Source organism: Atractosteus spatula, chromosome 2 (assembly GCF_055471065.1).
Source record: "Atractosteus spatula isolate fAtrSpa1 chromosome 2, fAtrSpa1.hap1, whole genome shotgun sequence".
Classification (NCBI taxonomy): Eukaryota; Metazoa; Chordata; class Actinopteri; order Semionotiformes; family Lepisosteidae; genus Atractosteus; species Atractosteus spatula.
The window spans coordinates 1857305-1879693 of NC_142707.1; the positions used below are offsets into that span (position 1 = coordinate 1857305).

Below are 22389 nucleotides of genomic sequence, written 5' to 3' on the forward strand. Positions count from 1 at the left end.
AGGAAAGGAAAAGGCCAGACCGCAACACTCAATAAATAAACTTTTATTCACCAGGCAGGGTCCTCAGGCAGGCAGGCAGACAATTTACACATCCTCCCCAACACTCATCTCCAGATGAACCCCCCCAGTCACAGCAGGAGGAGGGGACAAAGAGTCTTTTCTCCTGTAAGACTACAATATCTTCCCCAGGTCAGAAACAGCCAAACCCCTCCAGCAGTAACCACAAACCATCTGTAGCCTTCCTCTGCTCCCCTCAGTGTACATCAGAACTGTTCTTTAAAGAAAAACAAAGTGGATTCAAATGAAGTCCGTATTTAAAGCTACATACATTTATATATACTGTCTATTCAAATATCTCCGCAGTGGGCTTGGAAGTAATTTCTGAGTGTTATAGGAAATCGGAAACACCACATAGTCTAAATATAACATTCTGTGTGTGCATTCCTCGGTACTGAGGTCTCAGCTTGTTACGGTATGAAATGAGCATGTCTGACTCACATGAAGGATTAGGAGACTACAAGTATCTCCAAGTCATGCTGGAATGAGGGCATGTATTGCATTAATAAAGTTTTGGAAGCCTACTGATAATATATTTATAAGGCAAGAGAGAGGAGTGTGGCACACTGGTTAGCATTGCTGCCTTGTGGCACTGGGCCCTGGGTTCAATTCCTGGGGTGCTGTCTGGGAGGAGTTTGTATGTTCTCACCATGTTCACTTGGGATTCTTCCAGGTGCCCTGCATTCCACCCACAGACTGAAGACAGGCTGGTAGGTTCATTGGTTCTGGTGCGAAGTGTGTGAAGTTTGAGTCTAGGCACCTGCCCTGTGATGGACTGGTGTCCAATCCAGGGTGTGCCTGTTCCTTACTGGGATAGACTGCAGCTCTGCCACATCCCTATATGGATAAAGGAGCTAGAAAATGGATGGAAAACAGGACTTTTTGTTAAGGAGGCTGTGATAAGTGAAGTGAGGCAAGGCCATGTTTTGTTAATGCAAAACCTGTGCAAGATTTCACCTACAAAACCTGCTTCTCTTTTCTTAGTCTGTATGCTCCCCCTTCCTGTGTGTGGTTTATTTCTGGCAGCACCTCTTATCTTTTTTCATTCATGTTGTTCCTTCTTGAACCACTGTCCAAAAAGAGAGAGAATAGGAGCTGGATCAGAACTGGACAATAAAAGAGGGTTTGGAGGCTGTTCAGCTCCTGCCGGCGAGGAGCGAAGACCTCCAACTCTTCGTCGGACACCAGAGAGACGAAGGGGCAGGATCAGGATGAACCATCTGCTTTTTAATCATCTAAGGCTTCCTCAAGTGTTTAAATCATGTAAATCAAATAAAATAAGCCAGGACAAGAAAAAAAAACACGTGTGATGTGAGAAAGGAAGCACTCCGAGAGGTGACTCTCCCTGCAGAAACCCGTCACTCCCCACGCTCGTCACACAACACCAGCGCAAGCCAGCTGGGCAGCAGGTCTTGACCACCGAAACTGCAACGAAGGCCTTTCAATTAGGAGGGGGAATCGGGGAAATTAAAATCAAATCAGTGTTTCCCCAGTCTCAGTACTGGGAACTCACATACACTACAGGCATACAATTTGAATATTGTTTGTAGAGTAGTAGAACATGTGAACGTTCTGATCCTTGCACTCCGGTATCAAATCACATGTTTAAATACTAGACACAGCAGCAGCAAAGGTTTGAAAACACGTGACGAGACACTGGCCGGATCACAGGCCCAGACAGTCTGTGCGTTCCTGGCTGGGACTAGAATGAGGCCACACTGATGAAGAGGAGCCGGGAAACAGGGGCTCAGTTTAAGAAGCCCCCGTTTCTAATACAGGACAATTCACCACGGATCCAGAGCAGCTCGGTCTATCCCCCACCCACTCCTCCTCTCTCAGAACATGGTGGTCTTGACCTCGCGGCTGAAGAACCCTCCGAAGTTGAGGTCCCGAGACATCAGCTCCTCCTCCACAGTCTCCAGGGCCCACTGGTGCTCCATGATCTCCAGCGCCTCCCACTCACTCTGCAGGGATGGAAAGCAGGAGTCAGATGGACCCAGACTGGTCACTCAGAAGAGCCCTGCAGCGTCTCAGCCAGCAGGAGTCACTAGGAAGAGCCCTCAGAGGAACTCTTCACATGTAATTAACCTATTGGATTTGTGCAGCAGAACACAAAAATAGTGTTTCGCAAAATCATTTGGTTTATTTGGTATTTTGCAAGTATTTAAATATAATATATACAGTATATTACTCATCCCGTGACACCGTACGGTATAAAGCGGTTTGGCAAATGACATGACATGACATGACGTATATTATTCAGGATAAAAAAAAAACACCATCTGCTCTTTTCATTTCCGGATTCAACCCATCCAGTCTGGCTTTTCAGGAGACCTGGAAGAAACTTTAAGGGGGGGGGAGAGAATTCTCTCACCTTGAACGCCTTGTTAGGGTCAGGGGGCATCGCCATGGCAGCTCCTGTCATGTGATCCTGCATGATGCGGGACTGGTCAGCAGCTGGAAGGGACATTGAAGGGTGCAGCTTAGACTGAGGTCAGAAAGCACAGAATCCATCAGAAAATTTTAAAATCCATCAACACGGGATTCTCTTGCCCTTCAAGAAGCCACTCTCATGGTCCAAAGACATGCTGGAAAGTGAATTGGCTTCTGGGAAACTGTCACTAGCTGTATGTGTGCATGTCTGTGCTCTGTGATGGACTGGCACCGTGTCCAGGGTTTACCTTGCTTTGCACCCACTGATAGCCTGGATAAGCACCAGCTCCCCCACGACCCTGAACTGGATAAAGCTGTTGGTAAATGGATGGATGGGTGGATAATGTAACCGACCAGCTCCACCAAAAGAGCAAACACTTCAACTGCCGAGGATCAGTGCCTCCTTTGCATTGGCGCTGAGCAGTTAGTTTTTTGCTGCTCTCAAGACAGAAGAAGCTCTGCAGCTATCTCTGCTATTAGTGAGCAGACAGGCGCGCTGCTCTGTGGACTAGTCAGCGGCCAGAGAGAACAGAGAAACAGGGGTGGCTTGGATCCAGCTCTGACTTGCTCACCATTGTCATGACCCAGGATCAGGTTGTACATGCTGCGCAGCCCAAAGACATTCAGGAAATACCAGGACGCTGAGCTCACCCTACACAGAAAAAGATGGGGACTATCAATCAATCAATTCTATTCTTACACAGCGCCTTCCAATAGAGAGCTCTTTCATGGCACTTTACGTAAAAGACACAATAAAAAATACAGTAGCAGAATATACAATAAAAACAGATATAAGTGAGAAATTGAATGAAAAACAAAGACACTGGAAAACATGTTTTAAGGCGAGATTTAGAAAAGTCAACAGAAGCTGCATTTTTAACCGGGTCAGGAAGGGAACTTGGAAGACGAGGGGCTGCCTCTCCAAAGGCTGGGTCCCCCGACGCACAGCGTGGCGTCCTGGGGGCGTTACGGGACCCGGGACCAGCCGAGCGAAGGAGAGGCACGGCGCTCACAGCCAGAGCAGAACGAACAGCGCGAACAAGGCCTGAGCAGCCGTGGGCCTGGAGGGGGCGAGAGGGCAGACCGGCGCGGAGCCGTACCAGGAAGCATCCAGCGAGAGCAGCTCGATCCCGCGCTGCAGCATGGGCTTGAACCTCAGGGTCAGGGGGAAGGGCACCTTGGCTGTGCGGAGAGAGAGATGGAGGACAGGGGGATCAGTGGGCAGTAGGCAGGCTAGACCTTCAGGCTGCACACAGCTGGGCTCATGTCCCAGCCCCGCTGTGGAAAAGGTGGCCACAGCGTCACTGACTGCAGAGCTCAAGCCCTTCACAGACAGAAACAAAACTCCTTCCTCTCTATCACTGCCGTGCAGCACCGTCCAGCAGTGTATTGTTTCAGTTGGACTCGGCCATAAAACTAAATTCCCCCCAGGGGATAATAAAGCTCGAACTGACTGAATTGCAAGTGGATTGACTGAAGACCAGCCCCCACCGCACCACTTTATGAAAACTTTAGGGACAACCAACCGTACAAACTTGGAGAGGAAATTAGAGCCAGCACACTGAGGTTAACACCACTACTCTTACAAATAGCACCATGGGGTCTCTAACAACCAAGTACTCAGGACTTCTATTTGAAGTCTCGTCAAAAAGAAGGCTTCTCCTAGGGGGTGGCATACCCGGTCACCACACTGGGCCACTGGTTTCAGTACTCTGGTCTAGAGGGAAGATCACCACCTACTGGTGCACCAACACCACTTACAGCAGCAAGCTGGTTTTCCCTGGAGGTCTCCCCTGCCAGACCCAAACCTGCTGAGCTTTTGAGATCCATCAAGATCTGTCTGTCAGCTGTCAAATAGAGAAACCTTAACATTTAAACTAGATAAAGGGTAATGATCACCACAAAACACTCACGTACTTTGTTTCGTCTTGGAAAAGGTAGTGGACGATTTCTGAATCAGACTGCTAGGGAAATACCTTGACCTTTTTCCAACAGGGGTCACATTCATTTGCATTCATTCATTTCTTCTGAAAGACCGACAAAACAGTCACTTACTGGTGACGAACCCGGAGAAAGCCCAATTGATCCAGCCACCAATCACAATCATGGGGAGGACGTTGGTCACGTTGCCCTTCATCATGTCCGTCAGCATGCTGGTATCTGCAAAAGACCAGTCAGAGGCTGGAGCTGACACACCAGGTGAGAGGTAACCCCGACACCCCAAAACTAAACAGCAGCAAATTCCCATAACTCTTCCCACTGTACGATGACAACTTCGAACTCCTGTAAAGAGCGCGCAGGACAAGGGGCATGCAGAGTGTGAGGTTCCCCGGTTTGGTTCAATTCTCTAGTATTTTGAGAATGAAAGCACCCCAACACCCCCCCACCACCAGGAACGAAACAGGACGGTTTCTCTTTCTCACCTGTCATGGGGTTTTTGGGGACAACCTTCCTCTTGGTTTTCTTGAAGAACCCCGTCTCGGGATCGTTGAAGTAGTGCTTCCGCATCGCAAAGGACTGAAGAGAAAAGCGTTTGGAGAGCGTCACGCCTAGAGCTCCGCCGGCACCCCGTCACGCAGAACGCGAGGCGCGCGTGTCGCGAGACGAGGGCAGCCTCGCTCCCTAGACAGCGGACAGCCCCGCCACATCTGGAGACCCAGTCCAGAGACCCACACCGTCTTGATTCCAGAGAGGAGCATCGTCCCTGCTGTAACCTTCTCAGTGCTCTGATCGTTGATCCACACAGCTGAGGATAACCAACTGATTCCTGACACAGTGGAGCTCACGGCATTTCTCACGACCGGTTCAGTTGAAGCCAAGCACAGAAAGCGTAGCTCACATCAGCTCTTAACCTGAGAGTCGGAAGCACCCAGCACAAATCCAGTATGAAAGACAAAACTATTTTCATTAGGATGCTCCAGAGCCTCGGAAAGCCCAGGATAACATTCTTACCTGCTTGGGGATGTATTTTCCATTCTCTCTCAAAATACGGCTTCTGAGTAACACTTGGCTGCAAAAACAGATATAACAAGTTACTTGCAGTAAAATGTTTCTGAAATTTACATTGTGTACAACGTCAATTCTTTTATCTAAGCTTAGTGCTGGCTTGCCATGCACACGGCTCTACCAGAGGACTGGGCAGTGCCCTGGGCTATGACACAGAGCTTCCTGTTTCCTCTGCTCATTTTACATTCGGGACAACTTCTGCACAACTGTCTCAGTCGATCAGAACCTGGTCACATGACACAAAACTATTCTCAATCTCTGTACTAGCCCAGCTGCTGATCACTTGGTGCTGTGCCAATCTTTTCCATATAACTTAAGGCCTATAGACACCTTCTACACAGGTAATATTTCCCCTGAACCTAACAAGCTAAAATTGATCTTAAAATTGATGTATTTCCAACACTAAACCTGCAGAATAAATTCGATAAGAGATCATATACTGATTTGTCAATTTCAGAATCTACTTGAAATCTCCCACCAACCTCTATGAACAACGATTGTTTAAACTCCTGCAGCGTTTCACGATTCTGCCCCCGGAAAGATGAAACCCGCTGGGCTCACCTGTCGGACACCTGCTGCAGGTCCACTTTCTTGTCACTGTGCAGCAGCTGGGTGACGTAGTGTCGGATGACCCCCACGAAGAAGGTGACGAAGACGATGGGCAGCACGACCCAAACTCGGATACTGGAGTCCAGCAGCAGCTCCGGACCGGCCATGGTGACTCGCTTGTGTCAACACACCCTGAAAACGAGCCCAGGCAGGTGTAGGACAGCCCGAACACTTTACACCACAGACACACTGAAGTTCGTTTCTTTTTGGGAAAATTGTCCTACAAGAAGTAGGCCACAGAACAGTAGACCGCGATGATAATACTCAACGATATGAGAACCTTCAGAAAACACTTCGATATCCTAGCGTCCGTAAAAACAACACGGTACACGGTAAAAAAAAACGATGACAAGAAGATTCAACTTAACAACCGGGCTTGGCACTTCAACCAGATGCGTATTGTATTTTCTAGCGTCACTTATTAGGTCTTTTAGAAGTTTGACACTTTTCTTTCCAGTAACTTCTGAACTGAGGACGGGGTTCGGTGGGCACCGAATTTAACACGAACTCCCTACAGCAAAAAACACAAACAAACGAAGGAGATCAGAGCAAATCTCCCGTCCAGCTCTTCACAGGAGCTACGAGTGTGAAACTGTCCCGCAGGGAAGCCGAAAACCGCTCCGACACTCGCCCGGATTTTATTGTGTTACTCGGGACACTGCCAGAGACGTCTATATGTACCGAGGCCTGAATCGAAATAATACCAGAGATTTTGTTAATAAAATAAAAACGCCACCCATTAAACACCTGCAGCGACAGAGCCAGCCGGGTCTCCGCGACCACAGACCCGGGCTAGGTTCGGTATCCCCGCTCCGCCCTCGGCGCTGGAAATAAACATTTATTTATAATTTCCCCCCATAGCGAAAGCAATTTTAATCCCACTTTATTCAGTACTGATAAGGACCTCGAAAAACACCCGTGTCGTGTGAGTGTGTAGGTACCTGTGCACCCTGAAAGGACTTCTCCACATGTCCAGAATTAAAAATAAGGACGGGAATTTAAACTTTGACCCCGGCGTCAGTAACGCAAATTAATCAATTCACATATAAGACACATATATTTAAAAAAAACGCTCATAGATAACGAACCGTATTTTTTTTCCAAGTCAATGTATGGATTTATTTACACAGCATTTAAAAAATACAAAATAACAATAAAACGTCTTGACATTTAACCCGGAAGTCCATGAGTGACGCGTGTAGTGGATGAAAATATATGATGTATGAATTTGCTCCCCTTGATTCTTACGATCTCAGTAATCGATGCGGTTTATATACTTTTTCGCCTCTTGAAAAACCATTTTACACCGTGTGTCGCTGTGTTACATCTGCTTTTCTATGTTGTTTTGCATCAGCAGCAGTTCAATAAGCAGGGGACGTGGTTTATCTGGGTGACATTCAAAGCGAGATTAATTCTGCAAGAAGAGACATGCCTAACGAAAACGTGGCGTTGGGAATATATCGTTGAGCACCGAGAAATGATCTGTTCGTATCGGGTTTGATTACGATAGGTGTGAAAATCGGGCGAGGGGTGATGTCAATGTTTGTTTCATTTTAACACCGTGCGTCTCTCCTACAGGCTCCTGCCCTGCTGAGACAATACGATGACTCCGGGCGGCAGGCGGAAAGTTGAAGAAAAAGTCTCGGCATACGAGACGTTTATAAACGAGGTCTTGAAGCGAGATTTGCAGTAAGTGGGGGGCCGAAGAGTGGAATTTTGTTTCTGTTTTTATTGTCTAAATGTAGGTTCTAATCCCAGTGTTTTACCTGTCGCAGCTGTAGTTGTCCGGTATATAGTGCAAAACTGAAACTGTGTGCTTCACCAGATTGGATAAACTGCTGTCCTGTCTCCGTGATCCCCGCCCCAAAAAAATCACAGTTTGCCTTTTGTTCTCTAGCTCAAGGCACTCCCCCAGATGTACAGCTGTCTGATGCATTTCAGGAAATTGTGAGCTCTTGTGTAAATTCTGCTGAGAGAGGGGGAGAGTTTTCTTTTAATAATGAAGATACTTTATTGATCCCGTGAGGGAGATTGCAGTGCAACAGCAGTTTAGCACAGTGTAACGCAATAATACAACAATACAATACAGTCAGTGAGAAGTGCACTAAAAAAAAGTTGCTCACAGTACAGAATATACAAAAAACAGAACAGTACACAGAAAGTTGTATTGCACATTATAAATATAGAAATATATTGCACAAGCTCCTAGCATATATTGCAGAAAAAACAGTTGTAAACAGGAAAAACCAGATGTAAGCAGAGAGTTTAATGTTTAAATGTAATAAACATTGCCCAGACACACAGTGGATGAGTTGTACAGAAGTCCTCACCTTCATGCAGATATTGTCAACAAGACAGCGCGGACACCCGGGGTGCTGGCCGGGACTCAGGAGCCTGTAGCTTGGAAAGATGAAGGGATTTAATCTGTCGAGACCGAGGTCTCCTGCAGCTCACGGCTGTTTCTGGCTGCTCAGCCGACGCCTGGGTCAGGGTTTCTGGGGGGGCGGGGGGGGGGGGGTGCAGATGCCCGAACTCTAGGCTAAAGTAAAAACACCCTGAACGTTGTTTTCATCTCTCGGCCATTCCGGTTATCTGGCGAGCATTATCGCTGTGTCGGCGCCGTGACTACTGTCTGTCTGTTTTTGTGCCAGAACGGTGTTGGAGCAGAGAGATGAGATCTATGAGAAGATCGCCCAGTATTTGCAGCTGAAGAACGTGATTGAAAGCCTTCAGGTACAGCACTCGCCTGCCTCTCACTTTACAGTGTGGGTTATATTGTAGGCCAGTAGTTATACATGAGGGAAGTTTAAAATCGTGAACATACAGTGTTTACATATATACTCGGAACGATGTGAACTGGTATCTCAATACCTATTGCTTTAATTTTATGCTATCATTTTATTTCCATTGTAGCGATAGTGTCCTCTAATAAAAACCGTGTCACGTAGCACACCTTGAATTTTGGAGCAATTTTATTAAAACATAAATCACTGACATAAAGAACTATAGATATATGATTAGATGTACATACATATATATGTATTCTCACAGCTGTGCTTTTTGTTTCGAACTATTTGGTGAATTAGATTGTTTTTCCTTACTCTTAAACCAGTCTCCCTATTCCAGGAATCGGGAAGCAAGGAGCTTAAAACGGATGTGGACCTGGGCTGTAATTTTTACGTCCAGGCTCATGTGTAAGTGCGGCGGAGATGTTGTGAGTCTTCCGTCTTGATTCCTGGCCTGGCTTCTTTACCACCGGTTTTTACATCTAATAAGGAAGTGGGTTCTTCAAAATAAAACGGATTTCTGGTATTGAAGTGGTATAGACTTTTTTGTCAATATTTCCAGTGAGAGAACAGGAGGCACATTGCCTTCAGGAGGAACACTCCTGTTATCAGCTAGCTCAGCGGTCAGGGATCTGCACTTGCAAGTGGAGGGTTGCGGGTTCGAATCCCAGGTGGGGACACAGCTGTTGTGCCCTTGAGCTAGGTACTTCGCTTGGATCCCCTTCAGGGAAGCACCCAGCTGTGCAAATATACGTGGGTTAAGTTGGATGAGGGTGTCTGCCAAATTAATATTGATTGCTAAATGAGTAATTGGTCCGCTTGCCACGTGTCTGGTGTAGTTGACAAACTCAGCTTTGCCTTGTTTCTATGACCAGTGAGGATTCTTCCAAGATCTTTGTTGCCGTGGGATTCGGGTTCTTTGTGGAGTTCACGCTGCCCGAAGCCCTGAAGTTTATAGAGAGGAAGACCAGCCAGCTGACAGAGTAAGACTCGGGGAGGGGGAAGGGGAGGGGGCAGCAGTGCTGTGCTCTTACCAGCTGTGATCAGTTCAGCCCAGGATAATCCCTTATTGGGAAGATCATTCATCGCTGATCTGTGAGTTTTCACCTGGACTCTTTCTGAATTGTTCTTTGCATTGAATTTGTCTTGTTCTTGTAAAATGTATTGTTTTCATTAGATTTTTATTGGCGTATCAGAGAGCTGGTTTAGTTACATGATTAAGAGGTGAAATTTTACATTTTCACGCTCCTATTGAGAATAAATAATTAAATGAACGACAAAAAGAAAAATGAATTAATTTCTTGTCCTAAAATATATTTTGTTGTACTGACTTAGTGTGGGATTCACTGTATTTCAACTGTTTTATTTATAAAGAAAATGTTTTTGAGTTTCTTACGTGAAGTGCTTGCTCATAACACTTCCTGGATGTTTTCTTTCAGACACAGCGACAAGTTAACGAAAGATTCGGCAAAAATCAAAGCCAACATTCGCATGGTGTTGGAGGTAAGCTGCCTTTTTACCTGGGGAACGGTGTTCCCCATGCTGTTCTCGGACTTTTAAGGGCTGTAAAGTGGAGGGGAGAATTAAGATGGGAAAGAGAAGCTGGAATGAGGGGCTTGGTGCCCCCTTCCTGTTCTTGAGCAACCCTACAGCAGCGTAAAACTCAGTTCTGCTTTCTGAGCACCCCGACGATTCTTTTCTTAGAGGATTTACAGTCAATTACTCTAAACGTTAATTTCATTAAAGGCACAGGTGCCGGTAAAGCGCTGCGGAGCTTGGTTAGAAGTTATCACAGAGCCAGCAGCTACATCACCTTCCAACTCACAGCTGGCAGCCCCCTGAAGCTCAGCAGCTGTGAGCCTGGCCAGTACCTGGATGGTACTGACCTGCAGGGGGGGCTCAGGCTGCTGCTGGAAGAGGTGTTAACGGGGCCAGCAGGGGGTGCTCACCCTACAGTCTGAGTGGGTCCTAATGTCCCAGTATAGTGACGGGGGACACTATAAAAAAAAGGCCCCGTCCTTCTGGTGTGACGTAAAACTGAGATCTTAACTCTCTAGGGGTGTTAGCCAGCGTCCTGGCCAAATTTCCTCCTGGTCTTTACCAGTCACGGCCTCCTAATAATCCCCATCTCTGAACTGGCATCATCACTCTGTTCTCCTCACTGAGATCTGGTGTGTGGGGAGAGTACAGTGCGTTCTGACTGTCATCATCCAGGAGTTTCCAGTAGAGCTGAGTGGAGTATCCAGGAAAGCCTGTCAGTCCAGAGGTTGAAGGTTACTGATTTTGTTTCTTATTTGTAAGGGGTAGAGAGATCTTCCTCTGAACAGTTAATTCTACTCTGCACAGTGCGGTGTATGAGCACAGTTCATCTTGTCATTACATCTCTTTATTCTGCACAGGGTCTGAGAGAACTGCAGGACCTGAAAGATCTTCCTGAGGAGAGAAGGCGAGAAGTCTTCTAGAGCAGCGCTGTCTGTTTCTTTCTTCTAGAACCCTAAGTGGGGGGGCGATTGATCATTTTAATTCGGAAATCAGCAAGTAAACCGTCAGCCAATTCATGGCTCAGTCTCTGTTTCCGAGTTGCAGTTCCCCTGGACTCCTGTTCCCAGTTATCCAGCAGCAGGAAGCACTGGGGGCTTAAAGGAGAGACTGATCGCTGCTTGGCTGCTTTCATCTTCGCCGTTCGCTCCGCCTCCTCCTGAATAAAACCCAAACGCAGCCTTTCCGTTCCCTACCTAGTCTTGAACATAACGACATGAGTAGTGGAGATCAGGCCTAGTCTCTGGACCGGGGCGGATTGTGGCGTATTCCCGCTCGGAGTGACGTGCAGCCTGGGCCAGGAACGACGGGGGACTTGAGGAAAGAGTCTGGCTTCTTCTCGGGAATAAAATCCTGGCTGGAAACAGCACATCTTCTTCCGGTGACAGAAAAGTGCATTCAGTGACAGTAATTACAGCTTGAGTGGAGAAGAGATGTGCTGTATTTGATTAAACGACAGGAAGGCAATGTAGCCATGAAGTTTGGAGTTTACTGCATTAAACAGCAATGGTTGACATGAACCCAGAGTGTCATTTTAATGTCCAGGCTTGTGTCTTTGATGTTAAGATTGCATTTCTTATTTCTTGCTCCTAGGCCTGACTTCATCAGCACTTTGTGGGCATCTGTTAAGGGACTGAATTTTTGTACATTTGAAATTCTTTGATCGGAAGGCCATGCTTGCAGAAGGCATACTCTTATCCGCAGGGCGGAGTGGTGATGAGAGCCTTGGATTTGCACCTTGAAGGCTGTAGGTTCAAGCCCCAGCTGAGGCACTCCTGCTGGACTCCTCAGTAAGACCCTCTGTCTTACCCCAGTGAAACTCACAGCTCCACAAGTTCCAATGTAAACTGCTTTTGATGCAAATGTCAGTGAAATGCGTTGATCAGTGAAACTGGAAAGCATGCCTGCCTGAGTGAGACCATTACGTTGGAAACCGCGCAGGACGATGGACACTTCATCTTTAAGGTTTATATTCTACCTGTATCCCTTTCAGCATGTGTGCAGTAATTCTGTTCACCAAAGCCAGTGCTTTACTACAACACCACAGAGAAACGTCTGCACACTGTGCAGAAGTATAGAAATCATGCATAGATATACTTATTCCACTAAATTGCTGTTAAAATAAATGTTGAGTGAGCCAGGACAAGATGCATAATGGCCACCTCTGTCCTCAGAGACACCATAACATCCCAGAATACGGCTCTCGAGATCATGGGCAGGAGGTTTTACAACTGCCCTGCTTTCCGTGCCTCAAGCGTGACTTCAAGAGCAATAGGAATCAGGTCTAGTGAACTATTCTACAAAAGAAGCAATGGATTAATTAAGTCAATTCACAACGATGCCTGCTTCAGGTGGTTGCCAAGGCAACCTGGCTGCATCCATGGATGTCAAGAGAAAAATGGGCCTTCAAGAGAAAGAAGGGAAAAAAAGCCGGAGTTGTCACGACAACCCGTCCTAGATCACGTGACCCTCCTCCCACTAGACTGTTGAATTTTTTTAAATGTATGCTTTGTTGAAGGTGCTTGAATTTCCTTCAAGCAGACAAGGGTAAACATGTTGAGAACCAGAGAACCCTCCTGATGTTTCAGCACTTCGGTTAGGCCTGATGAAAGTGAGACCATACTTGAAAATGGTCTTGGTGTCTTTTTCTTGTACAAATCAATCTCCCTAAACTGTGTCCTACTTCTAGTGACTTCAGCACAAGCTAAAGACTGGCTGGAGTCTTATTATTTTCTGCTTTTGTTTTCCAATAAATAGTGAGTCAGCTTTGAAATGAATTGAATTGAAATTGAATCCCATCTATGCAATTAGATACAGCTTAAATTACTGTGTGAGACCTATTCAAAATCCCATTTGCACTTTTTCATTTTTCATGCTCTAGGGCACTTCAATCTCTTCAAAGTCCAAATTATTTTTATATTCTAAAGATCAAATAGCCTCATCATATTCCTTTGGGTCACCTTGCAGCAAAGGTTGTCAGAACCTCACAGTGAACTGTAGTGGGTAAGGTGACTCTCCGGACATAGAAATAAGGAAGACATTCAACTTGATTTACTGCAGCTGTAGTAGAAGCAGCTTGGAGAAATAACTGCTCACAAACTGCTTCCAAACCTGAATGTTTAGTATGTTCAAGTTCAATACTTCATTGCGATAACATCTAGTTGCATGGAAATAGGTGTTTTTTGGTCATTTATACAATGTGTTGGAGCTACCACAGCACAAATACAAGTTTTATGTGCTTACATACATGTATTTAGTCCTGAGTTCATGCTAAAAAAAACTATTTCTCAGGTGGGTAAGGCACTGATGCCTATGGTAATCTTCTAGCTTGCTCTGACCTCTGACCCTTGACCTTCTCTGCCCCATGTTTTGACACCCATGTATGATGGTTTCTGCTACTGTATCTGCCTGAGTGTCACCATCCTCTCTCATTCTTCTTCCTCCAAGTTAGAAATTTATACCACGTAGCTCAGCTTTAAGCCTCTACATCCTGCTTCACTTCATATACAAGTCCACTTTCTGCATGTCTTGTATTTTCTCAAACAAGGTGAAATTTCTTCCTCCCCTCTTTTCTGCTGAACCTAATCTTTTTCAAAAAGCTGTTTCAGAGTGTGCGAATAGGAGCATTTGACACATTTACAGAAGACAGTTCAAGCAAACCTTTACCCCCAATGGACAGTGCATTCTGATCCAGAATGTGTATTTGAAGGGTTTGAACATGAGCACGTTTTACAGACGAGAGGAGGCCTTTAGTCCTGTCTGGACTGTTTGGTAGTTAGTAGTTACGGTAATTGGTGCCAGGATCTCATCCAGCTGTTTCTTGAAAGCAGCCCAGGATGTCAGCTTTAACCACATGGTTGGGTAGCTTGTTCCACACTCCCATAATGCTTTTGGCTAAAAAAAAGGCTTTGGGTAACTTTTGGGTTCATTCACTCCTTCATCAGAATTCCCCCCCCCACCAATTTTTTTTTTAAATTCCATTGGAATTTTTTTTTAATACAGTTTCGCAGTTGAAATTGGCTTATGCAGAGGTAACCGTTTTCATTGCTAAAAGCAGTGCACCGTGTTCTCAGACTTTAACACACAGACTGAGCGACATGGATGCACCTGAAAGCACAATCACAATCACTGCAGTAAGAGATGGCAACACACCCACCATCTCACACAGTACAGTCATCAGAACGCTAACAGCAGCAGGGTGTTTTTCCCCTGACTTACTCAAATCGAGAAGATTTATTTTAAGATATTATGCTCCGAAATGCATCACTTGTGTTTAATCCCAATGTACAAAAATATTAAGCGCTGCTACACACACAGAACAAAAAAATGACATTTTGCCATTTTAAATGGAGAAAAACTGGAAGACAAAGTTTTGATGTTGCACAGCAGGTAGCAAAAACATAAACTGCAAATATAAAAATGGGAAACATTGATCTTAAACCGCCTATAAAAAAGACTTGGGTACTTACGATGACGTGATATTCATTATTCTTCTTCTTGATAATGTGAGGAAATCATATAGAAAAGGCAAAAAATGTTAGGCTATATAGTTAATATAGAATTTATATTTTTGAATGTTATATTAAAATTACACCAGCAGGATAAACCCTCGGTTTAATGAACTTTGGATTTAACAGACATATCTGCCAAAGGGGAATTCTGTTTGTAAAATCAGAAATACCGGACTTTCCCCACAATAATGAATTGGTTAAGGTGGGTGTTGCTGGTGTTTTGTATGTTTTAGTGAATTTTTAATAAATAATCATTTTAAAAGATATATTGAAATGTCAACAATATCTAAACATCCATAATATGCATAATTAATAAAAAGGGTCACATCAAATACTACATAAGTTTAAAATTCAGGAAGAGCAACTATAGGTGCCCTATAGGGGTTGGTCCATTGCTTACAATGAATGCTGTTTGTGTCTCGTGTTATAGCAAACTTTGTGCAGTATATTTATGATACAAGAAATAAAGAGCTTCTACGTGATAATAAAATGCAGGAGCAATATTAACTGACTGCATTGATTGCAGTTGTTAAAAAAGCCAAAAGATACAGAAAGCATATATAGACAGTATATGCAGTATATAGCAAGACCTTAGAATTGTCATGAGTAAGGAAGTGTGAATAACTGATTAAAATTAAAATGATAAATAAGAAACTCTATCAAAATCAGACCCTGACACCGATGTAATACACAAGTCAATTACAAAAGTCAACAAGTACACCCCCTCAGAGAGCGGCAGGTGTCACATCTTCTACAAGAACCTGCTCCAGACTTAATGTCTCTCTGAAGCAGATGCTGAACAAACAGGAACCTACAGTATTTCTCTATTTAAAAACATGCATTACTAAGAAAAACGCCTCTTGCCTGGTGGGTACAGCCTGTAGGTAATTGGTATTTCCACAAATATAAACCAGTCTCTCACTTAAGGGCCAGAGTGGGTCTCTGTAGTGCTCCAAAAACCTGGAAGTTCTACAGTTCCGGTTCTGTCAGGGAAGAAGCTTGGTGTGGGCTCTAATTCCTCTCTCCTCTTTGTCACTTGTGTTTCTGCTTTGCCTCTCTCTGTGTGTGTGTTTGTATACTGTGTTCTCTAGTGATGCTCTAAAAGGGCTGGCAATGATTTAACTGCGATGGGTTTAGTCCTAGTTACAAATTAGCACTGCAGTTCAGCCATGGTGACTGTGCTGAAGGACCAATGACAGCTGTGCAAACACTCAGAGGATGCCCATTGTTTTAACTACAGAATAAGGCGCTTTGATAGGAAAATTAAACATTTGGAAATCCCGACTCTTACCTTTTGGTCACCAGTTTAGAGAAATTATATTACTACTCCAGAATCCATCTTGGGAAGAGCAAAAGGAATGTCTAGCAGCCATATCACTCTGCAACTCACAGCTGGCAGCCCCACTGGAGCCCAGCAGGTGTGAGCCTGGCCAGTACCTGGATGGGAGACTCCTGGGAAACTAAGGCTGCTGCTGGAAGAGGTGTTAGTGGGGCCAGCAGGGGGCGCTCACCCTGCGGTCTGTGTGGGTCCTAATGCCCCAGTATAGTGGCGGGGACACTAGACTGTAAACAGGCGCCGTCCTTCAGATGAGACGTAACACCGAGGTCCTGACTCTCTGTGGTCATTAGAAATCCCAGGGCGTTTCTTGAAAAGAGTAGGGGTGTTACCCCAAAGTCCTGGCCAAGTTTCCCACTGGCCCTTACCAATCATGGCCTCCTAATAACCCCCCTCTCTGAACTGGCTCCATCACTCTGCTCTCCTCCCCACTGAGAGCTGGTGTGTGTGAGGGGACTGCAGCACTATGGCTGCTGTCACACCATCCAGGTGGGGCTGCACACTGGTGGGGGGTGGAGGGGATCCCCATGACCTGTAAAGCGCTTTGAGTGGAGTGTCCAGAAAAGCGCTGCATAAGTGTAAGTATATAATAATTATTATTATTAAAGAAACGCTTTGGGGTAATAAAATAATAAAAAGTCTGAGCGAAGCTGTTTTTGCCTGAGCGCGAGACGTCGCTCGCAGCCTTCCAAGGGGTGGCCGTCCCCCCTGGCACGAGCTCGCGGTTGCCGTGGAAACGGGGAGCCGCATCGCGGGTGGCAACAAAGGACTTCCGCCCCGAAATAGACCGGCTCCGCGGCGCGCGCAGAGACGCCCCCGCGCTCCCGTCGCGCGCGAGCACCGGCACCCCTGCCCGTCTCGCTGCAGAGCCCGACTGGGCCTTCGAGCAGGACACTGACCCGCGACCCGAACCCCGTTAGCGCTGTCTCCCCTCCGCCCTGCTCCAGGTCTGAGCCCTGACCCTTCATTACCGATCAGAGCGCGAGCGGAGGGCGACGTACAAGGTGCGCAGGCGGTCGGCTGTGTGACCTGTTGCATGAACAGCGCTTGATCTGGTGAACGTATATGGTGCACGATCACATCAGAAATAAGTGCATTCGGGGGGCGTGACCTCGCTTCATCTGGAGCTCTCCAGGAGGATGAGAGAAGCTCGGCCAGTCCTCACCCCCAGTCCGCCGCTGACTCGCGCAAGCAGGCGGGGGGTGTGCACCTCAGGGCTGACCGAGGGGTCCCCTCACCAGATGTCTAACCTGGGCCTCGCCTGCCCACGGCCCGCTCTGCAGTTTTGAACAGACCGGGTCTCACAAACAGTCGCCTCCCGTCTGCGAAGCAGTACAACAGCCATTCGCCGCCTTCGGCTCAGGCACCCCGCGATGGACCCCGCAGACCAGGAACAGCGGCTCACCGGCTTGGGGGCGGCAGAGGCGCTTCGGAATGTGTTGCCTCCTCTGGTCGTGCCCGCCTTCAGTCAGGGAGTAAAGAATGGGTCAGTTCTGCACGCTGCAAGATGGAAGGCGGCTCTACTGTACGAGGCCGCCCTCCGTGGTCCCGTGCGTCGATCTCCTCGACTCCCAAGCCCCCCGCCCCCCGTCCCGCCCTGTCGCGCCCAGGCCGGCTTCACGGAAGAGGAAACAGGTCCTTCTCCTCCCTGGAAAACGACACGATAATCCACCCCCCACTCGGCCACCGGCAGGGCAGGTTCGTTTTCACTTTGCCCCCAGACCCAAGAGCCTCGGCCCTCTCCCCCCGGAGCGCCGCCAAGCCCCCCTCGCTCCTGGAGGCCTGGAGCCGGGGTCGCCCCTGCTCGTGAGACGCGCGTCAAGGGGGGGCTCCGCTTTGCCCCCAGCGGGTTACGGTGGTTCTAGACGGGCAGGGCCGGTAAAGCCCGGCTTTGCTTGACGGGCTCACGGCAGCCAGTCAGCTTCCTCCCAGCCCAGCCGGGCACGGCGCGCGGGACGCCACCAGGAGCGTGACGTCACCCCAGGGCCGGACCCAGCTGCAGAGAACTATCGTTTCGGATGACGTACAGTACGTTCTAGAATTGTAATTCATTTAATTATTTATTTATTTCACGCAGGTATTCACCGCGGAACCGTGACCCTAACAGGTCGAGTCGAACAGCCATGAAAAAAGTAAATGGATATTATTCCCATGTTCTTTTCGCGAATGATATGGATTCCGTTATTCAGTGAAAGACACGGATGGGAAGAGTCAAAAGCAAATCTGCAGCGCCCAGCTGGCAGCCCCACTGGAGCTCAGCAGTGTGAGCCTGGCCAGTACCTGGAGACCTTCCAGCAGCAGCCTCACCTCTCCCAGGAGAGGTGTTAGTGGGGCCAGCAGGGGGCGCTCACCCTGCGGTCCATGTGGGTCCTAATGCCCCAGTATAGTGACGGGGACACTGTACTGTAAACAGGCGCCGTCCTTCGGATGAGACGTAAAACCAAGGTCCCGACTCTCTGTGGTCATTAAAAATCCCAGGGCGTTTCTCAAAAAGAGTAGGGGTGTTACCCCGGTGTCCTGGCCAAATTTCCCATTGGCCCTTACCAATCATGGCCTCCTAATAACCCCCCTCTCTGAACTGGCTTCATTACTCTGCTCTCCTCCCCACTGAGAGCTGGTGTGTGGGGAGCGTTCTGGTGCACTATGGCTGCTGTCACATCATCCAGGTGGGGCTGCACGCTGGGGGTGGTGGAGGGGATCCCCATTATCTGTAAAGTGCTTTGAGTGGAGCGTCCAGAAAAGCGCTATATAAGTGTAAGCAATTATTATTATTATTAACACTATAAATGTATGAGGCTTATGCGTTTATTTTTATCTCATCTTTATTTGTTTTAACTTTAGGCTTTATATCATAAGACTCGTGTCACCGCACGCAATTTATAGAGAAAGCGTTGCAGTCTGTGGTTCCACCTGGAGTAATTAATAATTGCTGACACTTATATAGCGCTCTTCTGGACACTCCACGCGCTTTACAGGTACTGGGGACTCCCCTCCACCACCACCGCCACCAGTGTGCAGCCCCCACATTGTGAAATATAATGTAACATTTTGTATTTTATTTCACTTATAAAATACAACATATGCCGAAGTACTGACGTCGTTGTTGTGTTGCTTCAGTAAGGCAAACACTGTTAACCCCCACGACCTGCAGTTTAGCGTAAGTGGCATTTGTTTAATTTCTGTGCGGAAATGTTTTGTGAACGGATCGAAGCGAAAGGTATCGACGAACTAGACGGAGCAGCAGCTCGTGGGGGTGACAGTGTTTTTGGCTGCTGCCCCCCCCCCCCTTTTTTTTTACTGGAAGTAGCTGACGTCACGGGTTCTGTGACGCTGACATCTCAATCTGCAGGCGCTCGCCGGCGACAGAGGGGGGCGGGGGCGCAGCCGAGGCGTTTGTGGAAACAGGAAGCGAGGAACGCAGCCGCGGAGGTTTACAGTACGGGAGGACTGGAGACGCTTGAGGTAGACGGAGAGAGAGAGAGGGAGGCGCTGCTGCTGCTTGCGGGCGGACGGGCGGGCGACACTCACCCCGTGGCCGACACGCGTGTCACGGACTGCCGAGAGCAAGCGCCGTTACAGCAGGCGGAGCACCCGGAGACATGTTGCGCCTAGGCGGCAGGGAGTTGTGACCTCGCTTCACGGAGCGACAGCAGACCCGAGCGAGCAGCGGAGGAGAGCGGCTGGTGTCGGGGCTGGGAAGGGAGGTGGGGGGGCGGTGCTGGTGGTGTTGGGGTTGGGGTGTTGTGGGGGGCTGGGGGAGAGAGAGAGAGAGAGAGACGGGGGTCTCTTACTACAAGCCTCCACCGATTCCAAAGATCCTCACCTGCCAGCGCTCGGCGTCACGGCGAATGTGCAGGAGGACATGAGAGGCCAGCATGCACCGTGCCTGTTTGCAGGACTGTGAAGCCATCCAAAACAACAACCCAAACACACATCAGTCAAGACCGGTGGTAGAATATGGGGGTGGCTCGGGTCTTTATCGGAGCCCTGTCATTACATAATTAGAGCCCCGGATCGGGCTGGACCATCGCCACCCTCTCGCCCCCAGACCGACTTGTGGACGTCGCTCTGCCGGCCAGGTGTTCTCCTCTCCCTCCAGTATGAGCGTCAGGACCCCCGCCGCCTGAGACATGGACTCGAACCCCCTGCTATGTGGTAAGTGCCCCCGCAGAGCGGCGCGTTCGGACGGGCGGCCGTGGTGTCGTGCTACGCCGTATCGACCGCCCCGCTCGCTCGCTGCGCCGCGGCCGGACTTGGCGTGTGTCCCGGCGGAGTGTCGTCGCCCTGCGTGTGCGCGGGTGCCGTCCTGGCCGTTAATCGACAGTCCTGTTGCTGTGATTCCCCTCGGAAGTATCGCCACGCAGTCGTCGGCAGGGTAGACGAGAGTTATGCGCGTATAAACACCGACACCCGCTTTGGAAACTTGCTGCTCTCCTGGTAGGTTAGATCCTGAGGAGCGCGCTGGCACCAAAACTTTTTTTTCTGTCAAGGGCTTGGATGCGAGTTGCAGCTGCTACTTTCAAATGTCACACTCTTTTTTTTTTTTACTCGAGTCGCGCATCGCTTTTTCTAGCAGTTTTTCGTTTCGGAGCAAAATGCCTTCGGTTGCACGGTTTTTTTTTAAGCTTTGTTTTATTTATTTTTTTAAAAAAGAAAGATTGCGCAGGAGACGAGACCATCGACGGCCAGTCTAGCGCCCCCCGCCTCCAGCGCGCGTTACAGTTCCAGAGCTCGTAGATGTCAAAGCAGTCGAGAGTCAGAAGTCATTTACCCGGCCAGAAGTGTCCAGAGATTGGCTTGTGCAGCTGAAGACAACACGTTTTCACCTAAAAGCGAATATAAATAACGTTTAATGATTATTTCTGATGTGTGTATATATATTAAATTCCCTCCTAAATTCATCTGAAAACACACCTACTGTAAGTAAACAATTTCCCAATGCTCTGAGAGGTCGGTGTGCAATCATTTAATTTTCATCGCTGTGGTTCAAACCCCGCCGCTGGTTTCTAATTACTAGTTTCGGCTTGTTGACGTTTTGTGCGCCTGTGTGTCTCCGAGCGTGTGTACGGGCTGAGGGCTGTAATGCAGCGTCCAAGTCAGATTACAGCCCTAATACCGCGGAGACGTCCTTGAAGATGCTTATCTCCCCGAACCTCCTTGGAGAATTGGAAAAGGCGAACTTCCCTCCCTGTCCTTTTCCCCCAAAATGACAAATAACTGTGTTGTAACTCAGAGGGATACAAAGCATCGCACTGTCTCCCAAGCTTGCTCTGAGCTAAGATGTTTTTTCAGTTTCAGTTTAAAATATAAAGGCGGTGCTCTGATTTTTTTTTAATTGTTCTGACAAGAAAAGTGTTTTTCAAACTCCACTCACCATGTGGTAACACTGTTGTAGGTGAATGAGAATTATTTTTAATTGTTTATTATTTTATTATATTTGATATATAATATTTGATTGTTAATATAATTTGAGTAATTCCATATTATACCAGTCATACCAAATGATATAATAGAAATATGTAATATTTATTCTATGTATTATGTCGTTGTCTTTGCTGCTGATGTTGCTGTTGGCTGTCTCTTGTCAAACAAGAGGCCGACACAAAAGCTCTTCCTCGTGCAAAGCGTCGACGGGCCTGAATCGTCGAGCCCCGAAGGAGTTTCACTTCCACAGCACAGCTGCGTCTCTTACAGGGGCAATTCAGGGCGAAATACCTCACTCAAAGTCACAACAGCTGTGTCCCAGCCAGGATTTGAACCTGCAGTCTTCCAGTTACACACACCCCGGTGCTGAGGGACCTGCTTGTTTTCATCGCAGATGAGCTCTGCATTACTGCGTCGGACTCTTGATTGGCCTGACAGTAGCATCCACCGGACACCTTCAGTAGTCCTCTGCTCCTAGTCATACTGGAGAGAAAGAGCATCTCCTTACCGTTAGCATTTCATAAGTTAAACTCATGAGTTAAAACTTCTCAGAAGAAGAAACTTCTGCAAAGGCACCCTTCAGGGGAATGTTTACAATTGAACTCGTTAGTTCAGTGAAGGAAAGATATTCTGGGAGGAATACCTGCAGGTTGGAGCAGGGTTGGGGGACCCTGGTTTGCCTGCTCTG

General features: G+C 47.6%; 3 protein-coding genes across 7 annotated transcripts in view; 2 read left to right on the forward strand and 1 right to left on the reverse strand.

Annotated features, from left to right (window-relative positions):
- Positions 1-28: 28 nt before the first annotated feature.
- On the reverse strand, positions 29-7109 carry LOC148838963 (ER membrane protein complex subunit 3). 5 transcript variants are annotated; one of them, XR_016086125.1, is made up of 10 exons: positions 7047-7109; positions 6058-6237; positions 5443-5500; positions 4914-5007; positions 4546-4650; positions 3591-3672; positions 3063-3142; positions 2432-2514; positions 1839-2021; positions 29-1803 (listed from the first exon to the last, which is right to left on the reverse strand). XR_016086125.1 is itself a non-coding variant. In XM_088906759.1 (9 exons), exons 2-9 carry the CDS (start codon positions 6210-6212, stop codon positions 1893-1895), a joined length of 786 nt encoding a protein of 261 aa, XP_088762885.1. In that variant the 5' UTR covers positions 6213-6237; positions 7047-7109; the 3' UTR covers positions 29-1892. The 5 variants fall into 5 exon arrangements, 1 of the variants encoding a protein (XP_088762885.1); XR_016086128.1 differs by having other exon boundaries at positions 29-274; positions 1019-2021; XR_016086127.1 differs by having other exon boundaries at positions 29-274; positions 1015-2021.
- Positions 7110-7280: 171 nt separating this feature from the next.
- uxt (ubiquitously-expressed, prefoldin-like chaperone) lies at positions 7281-11950 on the forward strand. The gene is made up of 7 exons (XM_088905933.1): positions 7281-7325; positions 7684-7794; positions 8757-8838; positions 9232-9299; positions 9767-9874; positions 10331-10394; positions 11291-11950. Exons 2-7 carry the CDS (start codon positions 7709-7711, stop codon positions 11351-11353), a joined length of 471 nt encoding a protein of 156 aa, XP_088762059.1. The 5' UTR covers positions 7281-7325; positions 7684-7708; the 3' UTR covers positions 11354-11950.
- A 7746-nt stretch (positions 11951-19696) lies between these two features.
- The window catches only part of elk1 (ETS transcription factor ELK1), a 29015-nt gene continuing 26322 nt past the window's right edge, over positions 19697-22389 (forward strand). Inside the window, exon 1 of the mRNA XM_088940670.1 lies at positions 19697-20432. Coding sequence (XP_088796796.1) covers positions 20408-20432 — 25 coding nt within the window. The 5' untranslated portion in view covers positions 19697-20407. The remainder of the gene's footprint in view (positions 20433-22389) is intronic.

Coding starts and splice junctions, on each gene's coding strand:
- LOC148838963 (XM_088906759.1), bottom strand. CDS start 6,212: ATGGCCGGTCCGGAGCTGCTGCTGGACTCCAGTATCCGAGTTTGGGTC. Junction 5,501..6,057: donor CTGCAGCAGGTGTCCGACAG/GTGAGCCCAGCG, acceptor CTGTTTTTGCAG/CCAAGTGTTACTCAGAAGCC. Junction 3,143..3,590: donor CTCTCGCTGGATGCTTCCTG/GTACGGCTCCGC, acceptor TTTTCTGTGTAG/GGTGAGCTCAGCGTCCTGGT.
- uxt (XM_088905933.1), top strand. CDS start 7,709: ATGACTCCGGGCGGCAGGCGGAAAGTTGAAGAAAAAGTCTCGGCATAC. Junction 7,795..8,756: donor GTCTTGAAGCGAGATTTGCA/GTAAGTGGGGGG, acceptor TTTTTGTGCCAG/AACGGTGTTGGAGCAGAGAG. Junction 8,839..9,231: donor ACGTGATTGAAAGCCTTCAG/GTACAGCACTCG, acceptor TCCCTATTCCAG/GAATCGGGAAGCAAGGAGCT.